The following is a 26,789-nucleotide window of genomic DNA, read 5'->3' on the forward strand; positions in this document are numbered from 1 at the left end:
TAACAATTCACAATGTCCTTTAAATCCATCTCCTCTTTTCCAACCCCACTGCTAGCTACCACTCTCATTCTGGCTCTTTCTGTCTGTCTTTCTCTCTGTCTCATGCTTCCAATACCAAAAATGGCTTCCTATCTGCTCCTGTTATTCTCCTCTCAGCTGGCCGCCTACATAATTGCCAGGTTAACATTGATAGAACACTATTTAGGTCATGTCATTTCCTCCTCACTTAGTATTCAAATACTTTCACAGACTGGTTGCAGTGTGCTAGCTCACCTTGTTGATGTCCCCTCCACATGAATTCTTACCCAATCAAACTAGATGCCTGGGTAGTACACAAACTGCTTCTCTAAACAGGTCGTTCTTTCTATTCCTATTTTACATCCTTTATTGCTCTGAAACTATTTTTCAAGTCTCAGTTAAAATCCCTTATCCCTCATGACGCTCCCTCCTGACAATCTCATGTAAAAGTTCTCCCTGCTTCTTCTGTACCCTGGTAGTTCTCAGTCTTTCCACTGAGCTGATATAAAACTACATTGTATTTCAGGTATCTGTGCTGACCTGGAGAAACAGAAAATAGGGAATACGACAGCAATCTTCACAAATATAAAGTATTATTTGTAGAAGAGTAAATGAACTTATTTTGTATACACTCTGTGTGGGCTCAGTCGTGTCTGACTCTGTGACTCCATGGACTGTAGCCTGCCAGGCTCCTCTGTCTGTGAAATTTTCCAGGCAAGAATACTGGAGTAGGTGGCTATTTCCTAGTTCAAGGGATCCTCCCAATCCAGGGATCAAACCCTAGTCTCTTGCATCTCTTGTACTGGCTGGTGGATTCTTTACCACTGTGCCACCTGGGAAGCCCCATATACCCTGCTGCTGCTAAGTCGCTTCAGTCGTGTTCGACTCCGTGCGACCCCATAGACGGCAGCCCACCAGGCTCCCCCGTCCCTGGGATTCTCCAGGCAAGAACACTGGAGTGGGTTGCCATTTCCTTCTCCACCATATACTCCAGAAGATGCTAAATCAATGAATGGAACATATAGCTTGATATAAGAAAGAACTTTGAAAATGCGAAAACTGCCTGAAAAGAGAATGTTCTTTCTTAAGGGTCAGTAGGGATATTTGTTCCCCATGAGTAGAGGTATCTGAAAAGATACCAGTCAAGGGTGGTTCTGAGAGTATACCTACATTAGCTCTTCCTTCAAAGAGCTCTAAGGAAGCCATATAATATATCAAGACCATAGGCTTTGGACTCAGGCAAACCTGAATTTGAATCTTGGTTCTAACACTTATTTATATGTGTACTTGGACAAAATAATTAATCTTACTAGTCTTATCTCCTCATCTGTAGAAAGAAGGTAACACCCTCCTTTTTAGACTGTTGTTATAATTAAAGTATGTAAAATGAATAGCTTTCTGTCTGGCAAGTGGTAATGTGCCTACACCCACTAATATTATTAATAACTCTATGATTAACACAAGAGAAGTAATTATTTAATTAATTTCTCCAATTCCTAAGCTTTCAGATTCAGTAACTTACAGGTGCCGTATAAAATAAGTTCTCCAGGAGACTCTGGTCATACTGAGGGTCACTGGGCTCACTGCTGCAATACACATCACTGCCAGGAGATGGGGAATCTGGAGGAGAGCCTAGGCCATCCCAATAGCGACCTTGGGACAATTCAGCACTGCAGAAATAAGAAAAAGAAAACAGAACTTTAAAAGAAGTTTCATCTTTGTTATTCTTTTTTTTGCTAAACATTCTAAAGTTCTAAACATGGAAGAAAATACATGAAACAGAGACTTACATTATATAGAAGACTATCTAATACTTTTATATCATATTCCTCCTCCTCTGGGATGTCAACAACTAGCACTCAAAAATTGCATTACAGACACTGATTGTGATCTCATTCATTTATTGAACAAATATTTTACTGGGCACCTATTATGTGCCAGGCATGATGTTAGGTCCTGAATGGTACGGAGATGGCTAAGCTAACTTGTTCTACTCTTGTGCTGCTCGAGGTCTAGTAGGGAGAGAAAAAAAGTAAAGAGCGGACTATAATTCAATTGAGTTAAATGTTATATACTGTTTTTGTGAAGAATGACTAATTCATAAACACACCTTCTTCTATTAAGCAAAAATATATGTATTTAGGTTATTTATGGAAAGATCAGTTCTATGTGGAGTGGAGAAATAAGTAAAATAGATACTCTACTTATAAAGAGTTTGTAAACTAATAAGAAAGATAAGCATACAAATACATGTATATTTAATTTTAGTTTCTTCTAATTAGCATTTAATAAACATCTACAAATAAACTTATTGATTCTTAATGAACATGTTAATTACTGAATATATGCCAAACACTGAGCTAAGCATTTCAATTAATTCTTTCAACTCTGCTTCCCTTTCAAGGCAGCTGCTATACTTTTTTCCCCCTTCTTTCTCAAGAAAAGCATCTGCTTACAATTTGGGAGACCTGGGTTTGATCCCTCGGCCAGGAAGATCCTCTGGAGAAGAAAATGGCAACCCACTCCACTACTCTTGCCTGGAAAATCCCATGGACGGAGGAGCCTGGTAGGCTATAGTCCATGGGGTCACAAAGAGTCGGACACGACTGAGCAACTTCACTTTCACTTTTCACCTTCAAATTACACCGTGTTCCTAAAATTCCTGGAACAGAGATGCTCAACAAATAGATGTTCAATAAGTGTTCCTTTCTTTAACCTGTAGCAGAGCTTCTCAATCTTAGTGCTACTGACATGTTGGGTCAGATGAGTCACTGTTACTGGGAGCTACCATGTGCATTCTGGATCTCTACTCATCAGACTCTACTCATCAGAAGCCAATAGCCTAAAAGCAGTCCCTCCAGGTGTGATAACCAGAAGTATCTTCAGACATTTCCAAATGTCCCATACAGTGAGGATAGGGGGGAACTTGGCTTCTAGCTGAGAACCACTGATCTATAGTAATCTTTCTTTCAAAGGTTAAGAACAACTTCCTAACTGCTCAAATCCAACTAACAACTTCACAATCCACACAGCTTCTCTGCAGTCTGTGAACACTGCTCCTTTTTGAAGCTCTTCTTGATGTTCTACACAACTCTCATTTGCCACTTATGGATCCCCTCTCCCCTCTAGTCACTTTTCTCCCCTCTTTGGAACCCTTTAAGTTATGAATATTTCTACTGCTCAGTATATAGTCCTCCACTTTTTACTTATTTTTCCAAATTAACATTTCTTTGAATGTATTCTTGTCTACGACACATCAAAAAAGCATGCCATTTCCCTCCATGCAATACTTAGGACATACTTATACAGAAACTGAGAGAGGTCAGAGCTATACTGCACAGGCCAGTGGCCTGGGGTTCCTGTTGCTGCTGCTAAGTCACTTCAGTCGTGTCCGACTCTGTGCGACCCCACAGACGGCAGCCCACCAGGCTCTGCCATCCCTGGGGTTCTCCAGGCAAGAACACTGGAGTGGGTTGCCATTTCCTTCTCCAATGCATGAAAGTGAAAAGTGAAAGTGAAGTCACTCAGTCATGTCCAACTCTTTGCGACCCCATGGACCACAGCCTACCAGGCTCCTCCGTCCATGGGATTTTCCAGGCAAGAGTACTGGAGTGGGTTGCCATTGCCTTTTCCGGGGTTCCTGTTGGGAGGGTAGGAAAAATAAAAGTTGAAAAAAAGGAGAGGGGGCCTGGAATTTGTCTGTATTCTTTGGCTACAAGACAAGCCCACTCTCTTCTTTTTCTTCTTAATCATGTTTTAATCAAGGAAAACATGTACATGTACATATTTTAAAAGTCAAATAGGATCATAAGACATAATGAGAAACAGTAGCTGCCTGCCTCCTTTGAAGTAATCACTTTCAACTCCTTGTTTCTGCTGGTACTTACCTTTATATTTCTAAGTAACACATGTGTGCTGCTATTTTCTGATTTTTTAACTTTTCTAAATGATTTATGGACTTTTATTATGAAATGTGGAGGATCCATTCTCTTAAATCACTATTCTTGGAAACAGAGTTCCCTTTCCACCATCTTCTCAAATTTATATTACAGTTTTCTGTTGTTAATCTTCAGGGTTAACATCGTATCAGAGCCAAGTATAATTTACTACACTTTTTTTTACAACGTCTAGCTTTTCTTGTTTTAATAACTGCTTTATAACAGTTTTAATAACTGTTTTATAACAAATAGTTTTTGTTTAAAGTAGCTTTCTATGTGCCAATTATTACTTCATTATTGAACTCTCCAAGAGAACTGAACATTTCCTCTCGATCTGGTCAAACACAGGAGAAATGTGTTTCCACCTATCCTTTCCCCTCCTTAGAAGTATCGCTACAGAAGCCCTGTCCTGCTTCCACAAGCAGCGTCTGCTCTAAACATGGACACAGACCATAAAGCTCCTTTTCTCTTTTTTCTCTATTACATCCCCTGCTTCTTGGACTCCAAGCCTTGCTCTTTATTCCTAGATTCTCTTTGTGGCAGAGAATAGCCTGTGGTTTCCTGAGAACTAGTGCGAGAGGTAATCTTTTGAGTCCTTGGATATATGAAAATATTTTTACCCTGCCCTCACACGACTGATAGTTTGACTGGAAATGGAATTTGAGATCGGTAATTAAAGTTTTCAGAATCCTGAAAGTAACTCTCCATTGCCTTCCATGGAGCTGGTAGAAAAGTCTTTTTAAAAAATATATATAAACATTTATTTATTTTTGGCTCCATTGGGTCTTAGTTGTGGCACTCAGGTTGCAGCATGTGGGATCTTTAATTGCAGCATGCAAACTCTTAGCTCTGGCATGCGGGATCTAGTTCCCCAAGTAGGGATCAAACTCTGGCTCCCTGCATTGGGAGTGTGGCTTCCTAGCCACTGGACCATAAGGGAAGCCCCTGTGCTGGATTCTTGATCTTTATGTGCTCTTTTGTGACTGGCTTCTTTCATTTAGCATGATTTTTCAAAGTTCACCCATGCTGCAGCATGTTATAGTACTTTCCCCCTTTTTCTGGCCAAATAATACTCCATTTAAAAAATCTACTAATCAGCTGATAGACATTTTTTACTGTTATGACTATTGAAATTCATGTACATGTTTTTGCGTGGACTTATATTTTCATTTTCCTTGGATATATACTTAGAGAGTTGAACTGCTGGGTCATATGATAACTTGATGTGCAACAACTGAGGAACCGACAGATTATCTTCCAAAGTGGCTGCATCATTTTACAGTACTACCAGCCGTCTATGAAGATTCCAAATTTTCCACAGCCTCATCAACACTTAATCTGATTTTTTGATGCTAACCATCCTAGTGGGAAACCAGCCCTGAATATTCATTGGAAGGACTGATGCTGAAGCTGAAACTCCAATACTTTGGCCACCTGATGTGAAGAGCTGACTCATTGGAAAAGACCCTGATGCTGGAAAAGACGGAAGGCGGGAGGAGAAGGGGATGACAGAGGATGAGATGGTTGGATGGCATCACCTACTCAATGGACACGTGTTTGAGCAAGCTCCGGGAGTTGGTGACGGATAGGGAAGCCTGGTGTGCTGCAGTCCATGGGGTTGCAGAGTTGGACACGGAGCGACTGAACTGAACTGATTCTAGTGGGTATGAAGTAGTATCTTGTTTACAGTTTTGATTTGCACTTGACTGCTAACTAACAGTGCTGACAACTTTTATATGCTATTAGCCACCTTACTATCTTCTTTGGAGAAATCTCTATGTAAAAACTTTGCCTATCTTTTAAATTGGATTATTTATTATTAAGTTGAGTTCCTTACATATTCTAGATATGTCTTTTATCAGATATAAGATTTGTAAATATTTTCTTCCATTCTGTGATTATCTTTTCACTTCTTAATAGTATCTTTTGAAGCCCACACATTTTTAATTTTCTTAAGTTTAACTTATCAATTTTTTCTTGTTGTTGGTTGTACTTCTGATGCATATCTAAGGATCCTTTCCCAAATTCAAGATTACAAAGATTTATCTCTGTTTTAAGAGTTTTACAGTTTTAGTTCTTCCATTTAGCTATCTAATTCATAGAGAATTAATTTTTTTAATATGGTTTGAGGGCCCAACTTCATTTTTCACATGTGGCTAGCCAGCAGTCCCAGCACCATTTATTGAAAAGGCAATTCTTTCTTCCACTTAATGGTCTTGACACCATTGTTGAATATTAGTTGATATGGCTTTATTTCTAGACTACCAATTCTATTCCATTCACTTATATGTCTATCCTTATGCCAGTACCAAACTGACTTGCTTACTCTTGCTTTGTAGTAAGTTTTAAAATAGTAAAGTATGACTCCTTCTATTTTTTTCTTTTTTAAGGTTCTTTTGGTTATTCTGGGTCCCCTGTAATTTCATAGTAATTACAATCAGCTTGTCAATATCTATGAAGAAGTCCGCTATGAATCTGACAGGGATTGTACTGAATCATGAACATGAGATTTTCCCCATTTATTTAGATCTCCTTTAATTTCTTTGAACAATTTGCAGTTATGTTTTAAACTTCTTCAGTTAAATTTATTTTTATTTTATTCTTTTTTTTGTTTGTTTGTTTGTATTTTATTCTTATCAATGCTATTATAAATGGAATTGTTTCTTAATTTTATTTATTTTTTACTGCATGGCTTGTAGGATCTTAGCTCCTTGCCCAAGGATAAAACCCTAGCCCTGGCAGTGAAAGCGCTGAGTTCTAACTAATGGATCGCCAGGGAATTCCATTTATCTTATTTTTTGATTGGTCACTACAAGTAAATATAATTGACTTATCGTGTTATTCTGCAATCTGTCTCACAGTGGATTCTTTGGGATTTTTTACATACCAGATCATGTCACTTGTGAATACAGTCTTACTTCTTCCTCTCCAATTTGGAACCCTTTTATTTTTTTTTCCTGACTAATTGTGCAGGCCATATAGGTAATAAGAGATAGACCCCAAATTTCAACTGTGTCTATTTAAAATCCATGTTCTCTTCAATATACAAGGCTAACACTGGTGTTAAGGAAACAGGTGAGAAGTAAGAATGGAAAGGTAGACTGGAGACCATTCTATAAGTGATGCTAAGAATAAAAGGCTAAAGATTGGATTTTTTTTTTTAATTTAGTAGATAATGAATAATGATTTAATATGTAATGAATAACAAGGGAATGACTTAGTTATTCGAAAGAAGTGTTGTTGCTTTAGGAAGATAAATCTGTTAACAATATACACAATAAATTGTAGGAAAAATTTAAAAGAAAGGAGAGTGAGGAGCTCTTACCTGCCCAACAGCAGCTGTATGGCTCCAGTATCAGCCTTTGAGTCATGTTTCCAAAGTGTATTCTCTGTTGGAGGGAGGAGGTGATCTTCAATGTGGTCTTTAACTGGATTCCTAGATAAGGCTTTGATTCTAAGGAAGGAAAAAAAATGTTTTCAGTGGCTAACATATGGGAAAATCTAAATCAGAATTTAATGAGCTAAGAAGTATACACGTAGACAGTTCAACATGGAAGACTTGAAATGTTTTAGACTTTACCTTAAATATATACAAAACTTCACAATTTACAAAGCCTTTTCCTACATTAGAATCTCATTTCATTTATGTAAGAGAGGGAAGAAAAAATATACCCATTTTATATACAAGCATGCTGGTTGAGAAAGATCAAGAATTTAGTCATTTACATATTTAGCAAGTGGAGGTCCTAGGTCTAGATTTTGAGTATCTTAACTCCTAGTTTAGGCTTCTTTCCCACCACATTAAAAAATTACTTGCTGAACATTTCCAAGATTATTTAGTCCATATCTTGACAAAAAAGACACATTAACAACTATTAGGAAATGAACTACTGGAATTCATGTTTATCCCATAACTTACTCTGATGATGCTCTAAGAAAATCTTCCTTCATAGAAGGATGAACTTCTTCCAACAACATGCTAGTATCTGGACTTGATTTCATTGCAGAAATCACCATGGCATTACGCAGTTTATTGCCTTGTTCTAACAGAGCTGAAGAGGGCAAAAGCAGAACATAAGAAATCTAAATCCAGCAGACATATTTGCAATATTTAGCCCTTGTTCTTCTATCACACAACTTACCATAGTGTACTATAATTGCTTATTTGTGTACTTTCCCCACTAGCTTGAGAATCCCTTGAGGACATTCACTTTACAACAAATTTTTACTGAGCTTCTATTATGTGAACTATTTCAGATGTTGGCACTACAGCAGTGAATGGAGTCTCTCTATTCCACAGAGACTGATCTCCTTATTGCAGTTGTACATGCAATACATGCACTGACTCTTCCAACTGGTGGTTGTACATAATAAATTTAGTAAAATAATTTTCCCATCCTTAAGTAACAACAACAACAACAATTACAGTGGATAACATTTACTGAACCCTTACCACTTCCTGGGCACTTCTCTAGGTATGTTATATATAGGAATTGATTTAACCCTTCCAACAATCCTCTGAAATGGGTACTATTATTTCCTTCATTTTCCAGATGAAAAAGTTGACGAACAGAGGATGTGTCATTTGCCCAATACATCATGCAGTATAACCAGGATGACTCTACATCACTATACATATATGATCCCACCTTTTCTTAGATTTTTTAAAAGCTTAGGACCACTGGCATTATTTCAAGGAACACTGGGAAGAATTATTATTTTCTTGAGGTTTCACAGTTGTTTAGGAGGTAAAGTAAATCTAGATACCAAGTGCTTGTCTATCTTGATCTAGAGTTTTTATAGCTTCTAAAAATAAAAAAGATACAGTAGTCAGGCCAAAAAAAAAAAAAACCCCAAACAGATCCATAAACATTCAACATTTTTTAGTATAAAGAATTCAACATATAGCTTCAAAACTCAAAACTCAAACCCCAAAAAACCCTGAAATATCATATGTTCAATTTGTTACATGAAAATATAAGTAAAAGAAAAATAAAGGTTACCAATTATGGTATGCAGAATTCTTCACTTGATCTTATCCAAAAGGCTGAGAAATGATGTAGGTAGAATTCTAAGAGTTCCTCTCAGATTTCCAGTCACTGGTATACACATGCCTTTTCCTAGTGATTTACTCATCTAGACAATGTTGTAAAGGGATTTTATGGAAGTAATTATGGTTCCAAATCAATCTACCTTAAGAGTGGGAAATTATCTTGGTCACCCCAAACCATTATAAAGCAGAGTTTTCTCTGTCTGTTTGCAGGATATGAAGTCAGAGATTTAAAGCATGAGAGGGATGCAATGTATCACTGCTGTCTTAAAGATGGAGGTGGCCACATGGCAGGAAATGCACATGGCCTTTAGGAGCTTAGAGTGGACCCTGGCTGACCGCCAGCAAGGATATGGGACCTTAGTCCTATTATAGCAAGGAACTGGATTCTGTCAACAAGAATGAACTTGGAAGTGAATTTTCCCCCCAGAGCTTTCAGATGAGAATTTAGCTGGGCTGACAACCTGATGTTAGCCTATGATGCCCTAAGCAGAAAACCCAACCATACTTTGTTGGACTTCAGATCCACAGAACTGTGACTAATAAATGGGTATTATTTTTAAGACACTAAGTTTGTGGTAACTTGTTATATAGCAATAGAAAATTAATATTCCCATTAATGGCACTACCCATGAATAATGATTTACATTTTGATATGTTCTGTATAGTTATTAATCTATGCATACACATTCCTGTATAGGTGTGTGTGTGTGTGTGTGTGTGTGTGTGTGTGTGTGTATAAATTTTTTCTTTTGCAAAAATGGTATATGATGTATACTGTTTTATAATTGCCTTTTCACTTAACAATATACATTAACTTTTTTTCTATATAAATAATGGCTATACAATATTCCATTCAGAAATCACTGTATGCATTTTTATTTTTAAAAAAAACCTCTTTGGGATTCAGCCAGAAAATGGTTATCTTGTTTATTAAATGAGAAAGGATGAGGAAAACATGGTCTGCTAGCACTGAAAATTTGGTAAAGAAGCTTGCTATACAAAGACAGAAATATAGATCAGTGGAACAAAACAGAAAGCCCAGCAATGAATCCACACCTGTGGACACTCTACCATTGACAAAGGAGGCAAAAATATACAATGGAGAAAAGATAATCTCTTTAACAAGTGGTGCTGGGAAAACTGGTCAACCACTTGTGAAAGAATGAAACTAGAACACTTTCTAACACCATACCCAAAAATAAACTCAAAATGGGTTAAAGATCTAAATGTAAGACCAGAAACTATAAAACTCCTAGAGGAAAACGTAGGCAGAACACTCTCTGACATAAATAACAGCAGGATCCTCTATGACCCACCTCCCAGAGTACTGGAAATAAAAGCAAAAATAAACAAATGGGACTTACTTAAACTTAAAAGCTTTTGTACAATGAAGGAAACTATAAGCAAGGTGAAAAGACAGCCTTCAGAACTGGAGAATAGCAAATGAAACAAGTGACAAAGAATTAATCTTCAAAATATACAAGCAGTTCATGCAGCTCAATACCAGAAAAACAAATGACCCAGTTGGGCCAAAGAAATAAACAGACATTTCTCCAAAGACATACAGATGGCTAACAAATACATGAAACGATGCTCAACATCACTCATTATCAGAGAAATGCAAATCAAAACCACAATGAAATACCATTTCATGCTGGTCAGAATGGCTGCATCAAAAAGTCTACAAACAATAATAAGTGCTGGAGAGGTGTGGACAAAAGGGAACCCTCTTATACTGTTGGTAGGAATGCAAACTAGTACAGCCGCTATGGAGAACAGTGTGGAGGTTCCTTAAAAAACTGGAAATAGAACTGCCATACGACCCAGCAATCCCACTACTGGGCATACACACCGAGGAAACCAGATCTGAAAGAGACACATGTACCCCAATGTTCACTGCAGCACTGTTTACAATAGCTAGGACATGGAAGCAACCTAGATGTCCACTGGCAGATGAATGGATAAGAAAGTTGTGGTACATATACACAATGGAATATTACTCAGCTGTTAAGAAGAACGCATTTGAGTCAGTTCTAAAGAGGTGAATGAAACTGCAGCCTATTATACAGAGTGAAGTAAGTCAGAAAGAAAAACACCAATACAGTATACTAACACATATACATGGAATTTAGAAAGGTGGTAACAACAACCCTATATGCAAGAGAACAAAAGAGACACAGATATAAAGAACAGACTTTGGACTCTATGGGAGAAGGTAAGGGTGATTTGAGAGAACAGCACTGAAACATGTATATTACCATATGTGAAATAGATGACCAGTCCAAGTTTGATGCATGAAACAAGGTACTCAAAGCCAGGGCACTGGGATGACCCAGAGGGATGGGATGGGGAGGGAGGTGGAAGGGGGGTTAGGGATGGCGGGGTGGGGTGGGGGGGAACACATGTACACCTGTGGCTTATTCATGTCAATGTATGGCAAAAATCACCACAATATTGTAAAGTAATTAGTCTCCAATTAAAATAAATTAATTAAAAAAAAGAAAAAGAAGCTTGCTATATGACATGAAGTCCTCCTTGTTTTAGTTTCCAGTTAATACTTGGCTTAATTTGATATGGTTTAAAGGTCTTTAATGAGGTGAAGTGAAGTGAAGTGAAGTTACTCAGTCATGTCTGATTCTGCAACCCCATGGACTGTAGCCTACTAGGCTCCTCAGTCCATGGGATTTTCCAGGCAAGAGTACTAGAGTGGGTTGCCATTTCCTTAATGAGATAGGCACACTCAATAAAAGCTTGAATAAAGTAGTTAATAAAAAGCAGTGTCAATAATAAACTTCATTTGACTTTAGGGCCATGTAGAAAAATAGTTTTTCTACTGCCATGGTATTTTATGATCTAACCATACACAACTATTTTTAATTCCTTAAACACAATACTTCCTTTGTGCTCTCAAAGTTCTAGGTATTCCATTCTATCAAAGAATTACCATGCAGTATTAAAATTGTTTATCTCACCCAACCAACTTTGAGGTGATGGACTGGCTTTTGTTAGTCTCTGTATCCTTGTTGCCTGGTACACATCAGGAATTTGATTAAAAAAAATTTTTTTTTTTTGGCTTCCCTTGTGGCTCAGCTAGTAAAGAAACTGCCTGCAATGCAGGAGACCTGGGTTCGATCCCTGGGTTGGGAAGATAACCTGGAGAAGGGAAAGGCTACCCACTCCAGTATTCTGGCCTAGAGAATCCATGGACTGTATAGTCCATGGGGTCACAAAGAGTTGGACATGACTGAGCAACTTTCACTTCATTTATTTTTTAACAAGGATAACTGCTTTACAGAATTTTGTTGTTTTCCGTCAAACCTCAACATGAATCTGCCATAGGTATACATATGTTCCCTCCATCTTGAACCTTCTTCCCATTTCCCTCCCTGATTAAATGTTTTAATAAATACTTCCACTGTTGTAATATATCACACATGATTATACTATATGTGGTCATTAAATGTTTTAATAAACACTTCTACTGTTGTATATATCATATATAATTATATCATATCTGCTTTAGAGTCTATTTCTCTTACTAGAATGAATTCATTAAGGTCAGGGACTTATCTCTTACTATAACCCCAATATTCAAAACAATGGCTGACACAAAATAGGCACTCAAAAGCTATCTGTTGAATTGCATTTTTTGCTAAATAAAAACTTCCCTGGAATGGTAATATTTTAAGAATGATTTAATTAAGTTATTAACATCTGAATAAGAATAGGCACTGAAGATTCTTCCAATAGCAGATTTTAAAAAAGAAATAAACACTGATGGCAACAAGTGAACAAATCTGAGCAAGGATGGTCCATTCATTGGCTTTCAAGTGGTTTCTTCCTTGAAACAAGCACTCTTAGAAAAGTTTCTCTAAAGTCTAAGGCATGGCAACAAAAAGACCTTAGCTCCTCATCATAAGAGGAAGCTGGTTCTTACACTAAGAAAGCTGTCATGGGATCTTCCTGCACCTCAACTCAATAATCATTTTCTGAACACAAAGGAAAGGCACTTAAGTGAGTTTAGGACAAATGTTTCCCTTGTTTATTTCTTACATGACATGGGCACAGCCCTTGCTAAACAGCGAGGTATAGAGCTTCTGGTTTTTGCTCCTACTCCTTGCTATCTATTCTAAATCCCAACTCTTATAAGTAGGATGTGTACTTAGTGTTTCATAAATACTACCTTGATGACTAATTTAGCTCTGTATCCCCTTTCATGAGGTCAGTTTAATAAAGACCAGGAAGGTGGTTAGGTTTATGTATTTATTATAATCCTCCAAGACCTTAGCTCTAGACCTACTTACTAAAGTGGTCCACTTAAATCTTCATTATCCACAGTCTCGTGACTGGAAGGGATCTTAAAGATAGATGTCTACTTGGTGATTTAATCCCATCTGTAAGAGTCCCATCACAAAGTTATCCAGCCCACACTTGACCATTATCAGTGATAAAGAATTCACTATCTTTTGAAGCTATCCTTTCCCATTTTTGCACAGGTAGGAATACTGGACTATTAACTCAGACTTAGTCACAATCTGTCATGTTTTATCTTTAAACCCAATGATCCTAGTAACCCTTATGGAAGAGATTTGCGCACTGGCAGCCCATGGGTTGCAACCGGCACACTTTGTTTGGCTTGAACAGTTGGCCAGCAGAGTTCTTGATTTTTTTTTTTAAAGCAGGTCTAAGAAAACTATGAACGTACAACGGGACTGAAGCAAGGACCTTGCCTTAGAGTCTAAGATAACAATGAACTGGAGCCAAGAAGCAGCTGTCCCCCTTGATAGAACAGAAACTCCCTAAAACTGTGAGTCTATGTCTTCATTTTAAAATAACGATAATAATCCCATTAAAAGGGATAACAATCCGATTAAAAGATGCTTACTCCTTGGAAGAAAAGTTATGACCAACCTAGACAGCATATTAAAAAAGCAGAGACATTACTTTGTGACCAAAGGTCCATCTAGTCAAGCCTATGGTTTTTCCAGTAGTCACGTATGAATGTGAGAGTTGGACAATAAAGAAAATTGAGCAACAAAGAAGTGATGCTTTTGAACTGTGGTGTTGGAGAAAACTCTTGAGAATCCCTTGGACTGCAAGGAGAGCCAACCAGTCCATCCTAAAGGAAATCAGTCCTGAATATTCATTGGAAGGACTGATGTTGAAGCTGAAACTCCAATACTTTGGCCACCTGATGCAAAGAACTGACTCATTTGAAAAGACCCTGATGCTGGGAAAGATTGAAGGCAGGAGTAGAAGGGGACGACAGAGGATGAGATGGTTGGATGGCATCATGACTCAATGGACATGAGTTTGGGTAAACTCTGGGGGTTGATGATGGATAGGGAGGCCTGGCATGCTGCAGTCCATGGGGTCGCAAAGAGTCAGACACGACTGAGCGACTAAACTGAACAATTCCAGCCTCAGTCGGTTTTTGTTAAGTTTATATGTATAAGGCACCTGGCATAGTAGCTAGCAATAATGAATACTCAATAAATGGTAGCTGTTTAGCTGTTTTCTTAAAGCTAAATATCTCGTGGTGGTTCCTTCCCTAGTCTAGGCTGTTGCTGTTCAGTCGGTCATGTCCAGCTCTTTGGGACCCTATGGACTGCAGCACACCAGGCTCCTTGTCCTTCACTATCTTCTGGAGTCTGCTCAAACTCATGTCCATTGAGTTAGTGATGCCATCCAACTACCTCATCCTCTGTTGCCCCCTTCTCCTCCTGCCCTCAATCTTTCCCAGTATTAGGGTCTTTTCCAATGAATCCGCTCTTTGCATCAAGTAGCCAAACTACTGGAGCTTCAGCTTCAGCATCAGTCCCTCCAATGAATATTCCAGACTGATTTCCTTTAGGATTGACTGGTTTGATCTCCTTGTTACCCAAGGGACTCTCAACAGTCTTCTCCAGCACCACAGTTCGAAAGCATCCATTCTTCAATGCTCAGCCTTCTTTGTGGTCCAACTCTCACAACTATACATGACTACTAGAAAAACAATAACTTTGACTAGACAGACCTTTGTTGGCAAAATAATGTCTCTGCTAATTAACATGCTCCCTAGGTTTGTTATAGCATTTCTTCCAAGGATCAAGTGTCTTTTAATTTCATGGCTGCAGTCACTGTCCACAGTGATTTTGGAGCCCAAGAAAATAAAGTCTCTCACTGTCCATTTTTTCCCCATCTATTTGCCATGAAGTGATAGGACCAGATGCCATGATCTTAGTTTTTTGACTGTTGAGTTTTAAGGCAGTTTTTTCACTCTCCTCTTTCACCTTCATCAAGAGGCTCTTTAGTTCCTCTTTGCTTTCTGTCATGAGGATGGTTTCATCTGCGTATCTAACGTTATTGACATTTCCCCTGGCAATCTTGATTCCAGCTTGTGCTTCATTCAGCCCAGCATTTCTCATGATGTACTCTGCATACAAGTTAAATAAGCAGGGTGACAATATACAGCCTTGATGCACTTTCCCAATTTGGAACCAGTCTGTTGTTCCATGTCCAGTTCTAACTGTTGCTTTTTGACCTGCATACAGATTTCTCAGGAGGCAGGTAAGGTGGTCTGGTATTCCCCATCTCTTTAAGAATTTTCCGCAGTTTGTTGTGATCCACGCAGTCAAAGGCTTTAGCATAGTCAATAAAGCAGTAGTAGATGTTTTTCTGGAACTCTCTCACTTTTTCAATGATCCAATGGATGTTGGCAAGTTGATCTCTGGTTCCTCTGCCTTTTCTAACTCCAGCTTGTACATCTGAAGTTCTTGGTTCACGTATTGCTAAAGCCTAGCCTGAAGGATTTTGAGCCTTACCTTGCTAGCATGTGAAATGAGTACTCTAGTCTAGATACTCTCCTTAGAAGGAACTCATCTTCTATAGATCTTTAATATTAACTTCTTAAAGGGGCCTTCCTTTGCCAAGATGTATAAAACAGCATTCCCTCTTTTTCCCTGCTTCATTTTTTCCCACTGCCATTATCACCATCTAACACTACATACTTACCTAGTTTATCATCTGTTCCCATCTACAATAGAAGATCCATAGGGTAAGATTTTGGGCCTTTAAAAAAAAAATAAATTGCTGTATTCCTCACACCTAGAAGAGTGTCAGACATTTGATAAGTGGTGAATAAATAACTGCTTAATGAAAGCCTGGTTCTCAAAATCTGGTTCCCAGGTCTATACAAAATATTTTAGGTGTGAGACGACAAGTGCTGAGTATAGTGGGACAATTTTCTTTGTTAGTGCAGCCTAGGGTTGTATTAAAGTATAAAATATTATAATCAGGGTATATTTTTTAAAATAGGGGATCACAGACACTTTAGTTGAAAAATATGAACACAATGTTTTTCTTCATTTAAAAAAGTCCTTATTAATGTAAATTATGTACCCAAGCAGTTTTAATTTAAAAGACTTTTCTACTACTGTCATAGATATTCTACTTTGGAAATTTTACTTGTGAGGATGGCAACAAATTCATGTCATGCTGTTGATGTCAGAGATATATTGCTGACTATTACAGTGCAACACAAGGTACCAAAACTGCTTTTATAATACCACTCTCCAACATGAGGTAATCCGATCCAGTTGCTATTTTCTTTTAAAATTTCAGTCTAAGTTCTTACACATGTAAACTGACTCCTTTCTATTTCTGTTTGGTTGTCAGTCATATTTAACTCCCAGGCTTAAGATTAGCAGTTTTTGTACAATGAATGTTCCCAGTGAAACCAACAATTTTCAGAATATGAAACAGATTTAGTACTAGCCTCTGCACAATGGTATAAGTAAATTCTGATGAGGAGACAAAATTCTTCTTCGCTTTGAATTATCTGGAAAAAAACAAGGACTAATATTTTTCTGCGATAAAGACTTTCCTTGCATACTGAGGTTCACTTTAAATGGCCTTCTCTAAACTTAAAATTATAAGCACCCAATAATTATTTAGAAGTAATTATTTAGAAGTAATTCAGTGGTTTAATAGAGCTGCCCTTCAATGGTTAGAGATTCTGGACTCTAGTAAGATTACTCACTTTTATTTGCCTATTTAGTTCAAACAGAAGTCTTGCTTCTCTTTGTATGTTGCTTAACGAGCAGAGTCCCAATAAATATAGCTTAGTCTCAGTTCACAAATATATACATACCTGAAAGAAGGTCCTTGGTAGGGGGGTTGTTTGAAGAAAGAATGCATGAGTCACTGTGACTCTTGGCAACTGTGCTAATTTGAGGCTGGAATTCAGAACTGTTGAGAAGGGACATCTGCTTCCGTGGGGCTTTGCCTTTCAGAGTCACAGACTCTAAACTCTGTCCTGAATTAAGATGGTGCTGGAGTCCACCGAAAGAGTCTTTTATTGTATCCGAGTTCTCTGCAAAGTACAAGTGATCTTTCCCCCTGTTTTAAAATAAAGGAGAACTTCAGCAGTATATTAACCATTATGGTAACATTATACTTCATCAGAGACAGAAAGTGGATCAGTGGCATATAGCAGTGTAGCTCAGACTCTGTAAATCTGTTTTCATCTCCCAAATGAAATAAATAATAGATGTTTTACCTATGGTATGGTTGTGGCTAAAGTGAGACAATGAAACAAAAAGCTCAGTGCTGAGCCTGACACAAAGCAAATGCCTGATAATTATTTAAAATCAAAATCTATCTTTCTTCCTTCATTCCCTTTCACAAAACACTGCCGTTTCCCTCTTTCCCTTCATTGCCCATCATAGCATCTCTATATGACTTAGACATACTTATTTACCTGTGTATTGGCCTCCTCACTAGATTATGAGCCATCTATAAAACAGGAACTGCCTCTTATTAATTTCTATGCCCAGCACCAGGAAACAGTGCGTACTTAATACTTATTTGGTGAAATGACTACCTTTAGTCTTTTAAGCAACCACAAATGAAAGACAAACATTATGCGTTCAGTGGGAGTTAGCTGACAGACCGATTGGTATTAGGTGTGGTAATTACCTTGGCGGGGTTGACCTACTGCTATTAGCTGCTAAATCTTTTCCATCAATTTTGGTAGTAGGGATCCTATGAAGCCTTGATGGAACCAGAAATTGAGTATTGCTTGCTTCAGAATATTCTCTGAATCCCTGCTCAGATAAAAGCACATTTTCTGTCATGTTAGTGGTAGGAAGAGGATTGTAGCTGTCATAAGTTTCTGACAAAGGCTCCAGAGCAAGTGAGACCTGAAAGAGACATGCAATGTATTAGAAGTTTTATTTTTTAGCACTGATTAATTTTTAAACTGTTTAATATAAATTAATGACCCCCATTTCTTATAGGATCAAGTTCAAATTCCTGCCTACATCAGAAGCCTCATCTCTCACTGTGCTCTCCTCCCCCATCTCCCTCTTCTAGATTTACTAATTACTTAAGAGTTTTCTAAATTTACCTTATTTTTCATTCCTTTATGCCTCTATATGCAGATTTCCTCCAGTATTATTTCCTCTATGAAAACTTTTTTGTGTCTAGGCAGAGATGTTATGGCCACTCCGTTTTCCATTTTTCTACTTACTCTGTTATCTATCCATTCATATAACCACCATTTATTGAATACTATAAGAGGCCAGAAACTGTGCTACATTCCCCACATAGAGAAGCTAATGCGATGATACAATTCTGTCAGGAAAGTATATTATCCTAATTTGAAGATTAAAAAAGAAAGCAGATGCTTAAAGGAGGGATTTGTACTTTCAGTTTATTTGTTATCCTAATTAGATTATGAATTTCTCAAAAGCATGGACTGTCTCATTCATTTTTCTGTAGACTAATCAGCATAGCACACACTTAGTGCACACATCAAGTATGCATAATAATGACTAATGGTCTGACAAATAAAAAAACAACTTGTTGCATCCTTATTGCTAGTTATTTGAGAAAAATAAGGCCCTAGTTCTATGCTGGGGAGGAGGCAGGGTGAAGAGGGAGGAACAGTAAGATGTAAAGTTTTAGTTTTCTTGAAGTTTCCTTTATCATCTCACTCCACTGAATTCCGGCACTCTACTGAAAAACTCTCCGGTTCTCTGAAAAGCTAAACAAAGTCCAATGGGGGAGTAAAAAGTAAAACAGAGCCTAAAGCAAAACTTTAGAGAAAAAACTGAATAATGTACTCCCAAAGAAAAAAAAAGCAGTGTTCAGTTAGGCTACAATGACAAAGAAAGCAGAAAGAATTGTTAAAGGAGCCAAAGAGAGTCACATAATGATGAATGGCCTAAGGCAAAAATTTTCAGTTAAACATTTTAACATTTAAAAAAGATTTCAGTTAAACATTTTAAGAAGTCTCTGGGAAGTTCAATGGAGTAATTTGTGTGGAGAAATTGTCAAGGCAGAGACTCAGTAAACACACCTGGGTCTTGATGAGAACTTTGTTCATGAACCAGGTAGCACAAAGTCCTTTAAATCTATTCATCAAGATTTTCTTCAAATGACCAGAATGCAGTGGGATAAATACTTCGTGCAGTCACTGCTGTAAGAGGATCACATAAAATCCTGGCTGCCCAAATAAAATCCTGGCTGCCCAAATGTGTCAGAAAATTGTCCCCTACCATTTATCACTTGCCAAAAGACAGCCACTGTATTCTAAATACAAAGGAGACACTGAGAATAAAGATAGAGTCCCTGGCCTTAACAATGACCTACTGGCTAGTCATAGTTTTGCTTTTTCCTTAAAAAATTTGAACTAGTTACAAAACAACTCAATGGTCTCTATTACCAGTGGGGGGGGGGGGGGGGAAGCAAGTCCAGGTACCTGCCACACCTACTTTACAATAAAAATATAGGTGCTGGTCTAACTCCTTTGTTCAATTAACAAGTATTTTTTGAGATCAATGCCAAGTTCTGTGCTACTTGCCTGGGGCAAAGAGATAATGAAACATGCAATCTGACCCACAGGATCAGAGTATCTTGTGAAAGTGAAAGGGTTAGCTGCTCAGAAGTGTCCGACTCTTTGCAACCCCATGGACTACAGCTCACCACGCTCCTCTGTCCATGGAATTCTCTAGGCAAGGATACTGGAGTGGGCTACTGTTACCTTCTCCAGGGGATCTTTCTGACTCAGGGATTGAACCTGGGTCTCCTGTATTGCAGGCAGATTCTTTATCATCTGAGCCTCCAGGGAAGCCGTCTTGTAGGGAAATTTAACAAGAAGTAATTTTAATATGAAATGATGAGTTTTAAGGATAAATATGTGTACTGGGTGCTGCAGGAACACAAAAGAGGGGTCTGGGCTTGGGGAAGAGGTGAGTAAGAAGGGCCAGAGATGGCTTCCAGGACTGAAAAATAAATACTTGGGTTTAGAACCTTAAATATGAGTGAGCAATAAAGTTGAGTGGGGACAGAGGTAAAACATTCCAGGCAGAGAAAAAAGCATGAGTCAAGTTTTGCAGGTGTAAAACAGAATACTGTTTCAGTAATTCCTACCAGTCCAAGCAATCTCCACTCCTAACCCCTCTGTTTCCGTACAGTGTACCCAATACACTCCTGTGTTCATCTCGCAGATCCTCATTTCAGTCCACAGCAGTTATGCTCTGCCCCCAATCAAAGTTCACCCTGGTACTCATTCCTTTGACAACCCCTTCACTGAGCCCTGCAGAGCTTCTACTGGGTACGAACTACCTTATTACTTTACACTTTAACTGAACATCTCTCTTAAAGTGTCCTCATTTCCCCCAAAGTTTCTCCAAAGGAAACTACTTCTTTTACTAGCTAGGATAAGGGAGGTTAACTTATTCCTTTATGGTGCCATTGCCAGATCATCATTCTACTGCCCAAATATACCACATCTTTTCTAGATTCCATGCCAACCACAAATACCTTGAATATACCACATGATTCACACATCTGTTAATGAAATATCCTTAAGAACACAAATCAGTGTTCTCTCAATGACTCAATGCTCTTTGGCACTAAGTTGCCCACAGTCATCTTCTACATTTACAACATCTATCAGTATTGGAGAGAGCAAACTAGTATATCTATTTTTCAGATTTATGCTGGTCAATATAGCATTTGTTAAGATTTAAAAATTATTTAACGGTGATTAAAAAAACCGATTTTAGGTAAAAATTTTAATTTCTGGCTTCTCTTGAAAAATCAGAAGTTCCAACAATCCTGGGTCCCCATTCCAATGTGGCAAAAATTAGCTGGAGTAGATTTCCCAGGCAAGAATACTGGAGTGGGTTGCCAGTTCCTTCTCCAGGGGATCTTCCTGACCCTGGCATAGAACCAGTGTCTCCTGCATTGGCAGGTGGATTCTTTACTGCTGAGTCAACAAGGAAGGCCAAAACTATGTTCAGATGCAAGTGACCACCACCATATTTAAGGCAAGCGTCTTCTAATTTCACGGCTATAATCACCATCCGCAGTAATTTTGGATCCCAAGAAATAGTCTGTCACTGTTTCCATTGTTTCCCCATCTATTTACCGTGAAGTGATGGGACCGGATGCCATGATCTTAGTTTTTTCAATGCTGAGTTTTAAGTCAGCCTTTTCACTCTCCTCTTTCACCTTCATCAAGAGGCTCTTTAATTCCTCTTTGCTTTCTGCCATTAGGGTGGTGTTATCTGCCTATCTAAGGTTATTGATATTTCTCCCAGCAACCTTGATTCCAGCTTGCGCTTCATCCAGCCCAGCATTTTGCATGATACACTCTGCATATAAGTTAAATAAGCAGGGTGACAATATACAGCCTTGATGTATTCCTTTCCCAATTTAGAACCAGTCCATTGTTCCATGTTCAGTTCTAATTGTTGCTTCTTGACCCACATACAGGTTTTGCAGGAGGCAGGTAAGGTGGTCTGGTATTCCCATCTCTTTAAGAATCTTCCACAGTTTGTTGAGATCTACATAGTCAAAGGCTTTACAGCAGCTAATGAAGCAGAAGTAGATTTTTTTCTGGAATTTTCTAGCTTTTTTTTTGTGATGTTGGCAATTTGATCTCTGGTTCCTCTGCCTTTTCTAAATCCAGCTTGTACATCTGGAAGTTCTAAGTTCACATACTATTGAAGCCTAGCTTGAAGGATTTTGAGCATTACTTTGCTAGTGTGTGAAATGAGTACAACTGTACGTTTGAACATTCTTTGAAATTGCCTTTGGGACTGGAATGAAAACTGACCTTTTCCAGATAATTAACCTTGCTCAATTATCCTCTTTTATTTTCAGTATCTTTCTTCACTTGCTTTTCTCTTGGTCTACAAATCAGGTCTCTTACTCTCTACAAAGGGTCAGCAAACTCATTCTGTAAAGGGGCGGAGGGTAAATATTTTCAGCTGGATTGAACAATCTTTTTTAAAATGACCCTTTAAAAATATAAGAAAGCTTTCAGTTAGAAAGCCAGATTCAGATCACTAGGCAGTGTGCCAATTCCTCTTCTAAAGTATCAACAAATTTCTCAATTCTACCACCCACTATCAATCTTTTCCTCTACAATTCAAGTAAATTTTATATGTGACTCTCATATGCCTGGGCACCATGTTAAGTGCTTCCACATTGTTTTTCATATTACTTAATCCCTGCAACAAGGCTATAAGGTAAAAGTTACTATCTTCATTTTACAAAATAAGATACTGAAACTCAGAGAGTACAAATGAACACCAACCAATTTTTCCATGTCCAAGTCTGGTGCTATATCCATTAGGTTACACTATCTCTCTCTAGAGAGTAGAAGTCTCTGTTATTTCTACTTCTTCACTGTAATTACTATGCATTTACTTATTCCATAATCTTTCAAAATCTGACCTCTGTCTCTAAGACTCTATAAAAACAATTCTCCAACAAGTCCAATGATATTTAAATAAAAAAACATATAGTATTATTTTATCAGCTGACATTCAAATAAGGGGAAAAAAATGATCCAACACCTTAGAAAACAGTCCAGCGGGTCCTCAAAGTTTAAACAGCTACCACATGATCACAATTCTACACCAAGGTATATACAAAGGAACTGAAAGCATCTGTTCACAAAAAAAACCTGTATGCAAATGTTCATAGCAGCATTACTCATAAAAGTCAGAAAGTTGAAACAATCCAAATGTCTGTCAACTGAAGAATGGATAAATAACATGTGATATATCCATACAATAGAATATTATTTAGCTACAATAAGGAATAAAGTACTGGTTCATGCTACAACATGGATGAACCTTTAAAACATTATATTAAGTGAAAGAAGTCAGATACAAAAGGCTACATATTACATCATTTATACTAAATACTCAGAACAGGTAACTTATGGAGACAAAGTAAATCAGTGGTTGCCAGGAGCTGGAGAAAGTAAAAAGGGGAATGACTACTAAGGGGTATATTGTTTCTTTTTGGGGTGATAAAAATGTTCTGGAATTAGATAATCATGATGGTTGCACATTCTTATGAATATACTAAAAATTACAGAATTATATACTTTAAAAGGGTGAATTCTATAGCATGTGAATTATATCTAATTTAAATAGGAAAAGAGGACTTCCCTGGTGGTCCAGTGCTTGTGAGTCTACCTGCCAATGCAGGAAACACGGGTTAGATCTCTGGTCTAGGAAGATTCTACACGCCCTAGGGCAACTGGATCTGTGCACCACAACTACCAAGCCAGTGGTCTAGAGCCCCTGACCCACAACCACTGAGCTCAACTGCTGCAACTACTGAAGTCCATGTACCAAAAGCCCACTTCAACAAGAGAAATTCTCTTCAACAAGAGAAGCCACCACATCATGAGACGCGTGTGTACCACAACTAGAGAATAGCCCCAGCTCGCTGCAAATAGAGAAAGCCTGTGTGCAGTAATGAAGACCCAGCACACTCAAAAATAAATGAATAAATTTTTTAAAAAATAGGAAAAGAACCCACCTAGAATTCTGTATTTCAATTGTGTTATTTTCCCTTGTTTTTTTCTCCCTAGTCACTGATCATATGCATATATGTGAGTACACTTTCAATTCTGTTATCAATCCAAAATAATTTTTCCATGTTGCTACACAATCCTAACAATATAATTTTATCTATTATGGAAACAAAATATTCCACTGATAGACTTTGGTCTTAATATTGTCTAATGAAATTGTTTGAATATTTTCAATATTAGAAGTGCATTTCCATAACCAGTCCTAAGCATATTACTTTCCTCTATTTTTATGGTATTTCCTTAATACAAGTCCCCAGCAGTAGAATTATTAATGTAAATGATATATGATCATTTTTATGGCTCTTGAAACACAATGCCAAACTGTTTTTGCTGGTCTGATGCAATATTGTACCATATGAGAAAAGCAGGAGTAATCCAGTCTCATTTTACCACAAAGTTACCACTATAAGGTGTCACTATCTTTAAATAATATTATAAATAAAAATATGATAAAGAGTATAGAAAGTGCCAAGTTTTCATTTGCGTGCATGCACAATCAGTTTCTTCAGTCGTGTCTAACTCTGTGATCCTACAAACTGTAGTCCGCCAGGCTCCTCTGTCCATGGGATTCTCCAGGGGATCTGGAGGAGGATTCCCTCCCTCCAGGCGAATCTTTCTGACCCAGGGATCAAACCTGAGTCTTCTGAGGCTCCTTCACTGTAGGCAGATTCTTCACCACTGAGCCAGCAGGGAAGCCCAAGTTCTTTCACTTCGTTAAATCTATTTCTGGACTTCATTCTCTTCCTTTGACACAATTATGTGCTTATGGTTTTATAACAAATTCTTACATCTGGTAATGTTATATGTTCTTTCTTCATCTTTTTTGAACTGCTTTCTTAAATATTTGCTTAAATTTCTATACATATTTTAGAATATATTTGACAAAGTATTAAACTCACCACATTTCTCAAGGATTTCTCCAGGAAGAACTCCCAGAGTCTCCCTCAGAAAGGGACCCTTCTATGTTCTTTCCCACTATCTAGTACATATATTTACTATGTATGTATCACACTGTGTTCTATTTGTTACTCTTTTCTATTTCATCCCACCTGACTGTGGAAAACTAATTGAAAGGAGATCTCTTATCTCTGTATCCTAAATTAATGGCACATAACAGACTAAAAAAAATGTAGGCTGAATGAATGAATGAACATCAAAGATACCACTTAAATGAGTCAAACAAGCTATTACTGCTTGGCACTACCTTAGGAGCTGTGGGGAAAAACAAAGAAAGAAGAAAATACTGTCCTGTCTCTCAAGGAATCTATAAACTAAAAGGAAAGGAAATTAAAAGGAAACTACAGATACATGATTTTGGAGACTATGTAAGATTATAACTGAACAATGATTATGTAATTCATGTTATAAAAGTAACAGAGAGCACAGAGAAGAATGAGTGCAGAAGGAGCTGTGAAGGATTCTTGGAACTTGAGATGGGCAGTAGAGAACTAAGAGGATATGGATAAGTGGGAAATAAGTACAAAACAGTCATTGGGTAAGAACAAAGGCATGGAGTGGGTATTTGCGGGGTACTTGGGAGTCATGTACCTTCCCATTCTACAAACAGACTCAAATATTTGTGCCCCTAAAGTTCTACTCTATGTAGCAGAGAATTATATATTTACCTGGAGTTCTCCAAGTTTCTTAGATGTTGGTGAAACAATGGTAAAAAATCCATCGATGTGATGGGTTGGAGAAAGCTGGGCTAGTCCACTGATCTGAACTCTACCAACTGGAAGATGTTCAAGTTTGGTGATTACTTCCAGCACCAGCACAGCCATATCTAACCAGAAACAATTACAACATCAGCAGACAGATTTCATTTATTTATTTATTTTTTTTGGAAGTGGGCAGAGGAGTACACATTACCAAATGTTTTTACTTAAAAAAAAAAAAATCACTTTATTTTCAAATAAACTATATATTACCATATCAATCAGGGGGTGGGAAAGAGTGAAGCCAAGATTAAAAAAACAAAGTTTTAGAGAAAAGCAACGATAAATATCTCAAATGGAGGGAAAATATTATACAGAAATAGCTAGCATATCAACTATTTGATAAGGAAAATACCTTTAAGAGTATTTTTTTTTAACATATTTGGCAAGGATTCAGGCTTTAGTTTTGACATAAAAAAGTAACAATTCTCAGTTTTTAAATTCTCACCATATCTAGTTTTGAACTGGACAAAAGGCTTCTCTTATATAGATGCAGCAGCTGGTCCCTGCTTCTCAGGAGTATTTTATTACTTATTCCTCAATAATATCTGGAGGACTGAAATGCTGAGAGCACTTAGAACCAAAAGGAATGGAAATAAACTCCTTAATTGGATTCTTCAATTGGTTGCTTTGACTTAACACCTTCATGGTCCCAATTTATACAATGCATGCATATGCAATTTGAGATTATTTCAGAACAGTGTAACTTCTGAATATTTTCTTACCAAAGTTAAGAAAATGATTTATTTTCACCATCTGTTGAATGCTGTAGTGAAAAGAGCACTGGATTTACAATTAGAAGAACTGTGATTGTGTTGTGGCTCTGATATTCATAGTCTATTTCTGTGAAAGCCACAGCTGTCTATAAAATAGGCATCATAATACCTATATCATGGCTGTGAGGAATGGTAGTATTGTAAATAAAACACATAGCACAGAATCCTTTTATATGGCAGTTGCTTAATGGCTGTTATATGACTTTAGGCAAATTACTTAACATATCACAGTCCCTGACTTATCTAATCATGTAAGTTACCAGGAAATTCTATGAACTAATAGGTGTAAAAGTGCTCTGTAGAGTATAAAATAATGTGCATGTATAGAATACGAGAAATGTATCAACATTTGTTGCTTATTTACTAACATCCAGGCTCACCTATGTCTCATTAATTTTCTTA

The 26,789-nt window shown here is 37.6% G+C and overlaps 1 protein-coding gene across 4 annotated transcripts in view; it reads right to left on the reverse strand.

Moving 5' to 3' along the window:
• Window positions 1–26,789, reverse strand: part of C2CD3 (C2 domain containing 3 centriole elongation regulator) — a 119,275-nt gene that overhangs the window by 87,886 nt on the left and 4,600 nt on the right. For all 4 annotated transcript variants that reach the window (XM_043482672.1, XM_043482675.1, XM_043482673.1 and 1 more), the window contains exons 3-8: window positions 25,522–25,679; window positions 17,968–18,191; window positions 17,141–17,388; window positions 7,876–8,008; window positions 7,282–7,410; window positions 1,541–1,688 (exon numbers count right to left, since the gene is read on the reverse strand). In XM_043482672.1, coding sequence (XP_043338607.1) covers window positions 1,541–1,688; window positions 7,282–7,410; window positions 7,876–8,008; window positions 17,141–17,388; window positions 17,968–18,191; window positions 25,522–25,679 — 1,040 coding nt within the window. The remainder of the gene's footprint in view (window positions 1–1,540; window positions 1,689–7,281; window positions 7,411–7,875; window positions 8,009–17,140; window positions 17,389–17,967; window positions 18,192–25,521; window positions 25,680–26,789) is intronic.

The sequence above is a fragment of the Cervus canadensis genome, chromosome 11, assembly GCF_019320065.1.
Source record: "Cervus canadensis isolate Bull #8, Minnesota chromosome 11, ASM1932006v1, whole genome shotgun sequence".
NCBI lineage: Eukaryota > Metazoa > Chordata > Mammalia > Artiodactyla > Cervidae > Cervus > Cervus canadensis.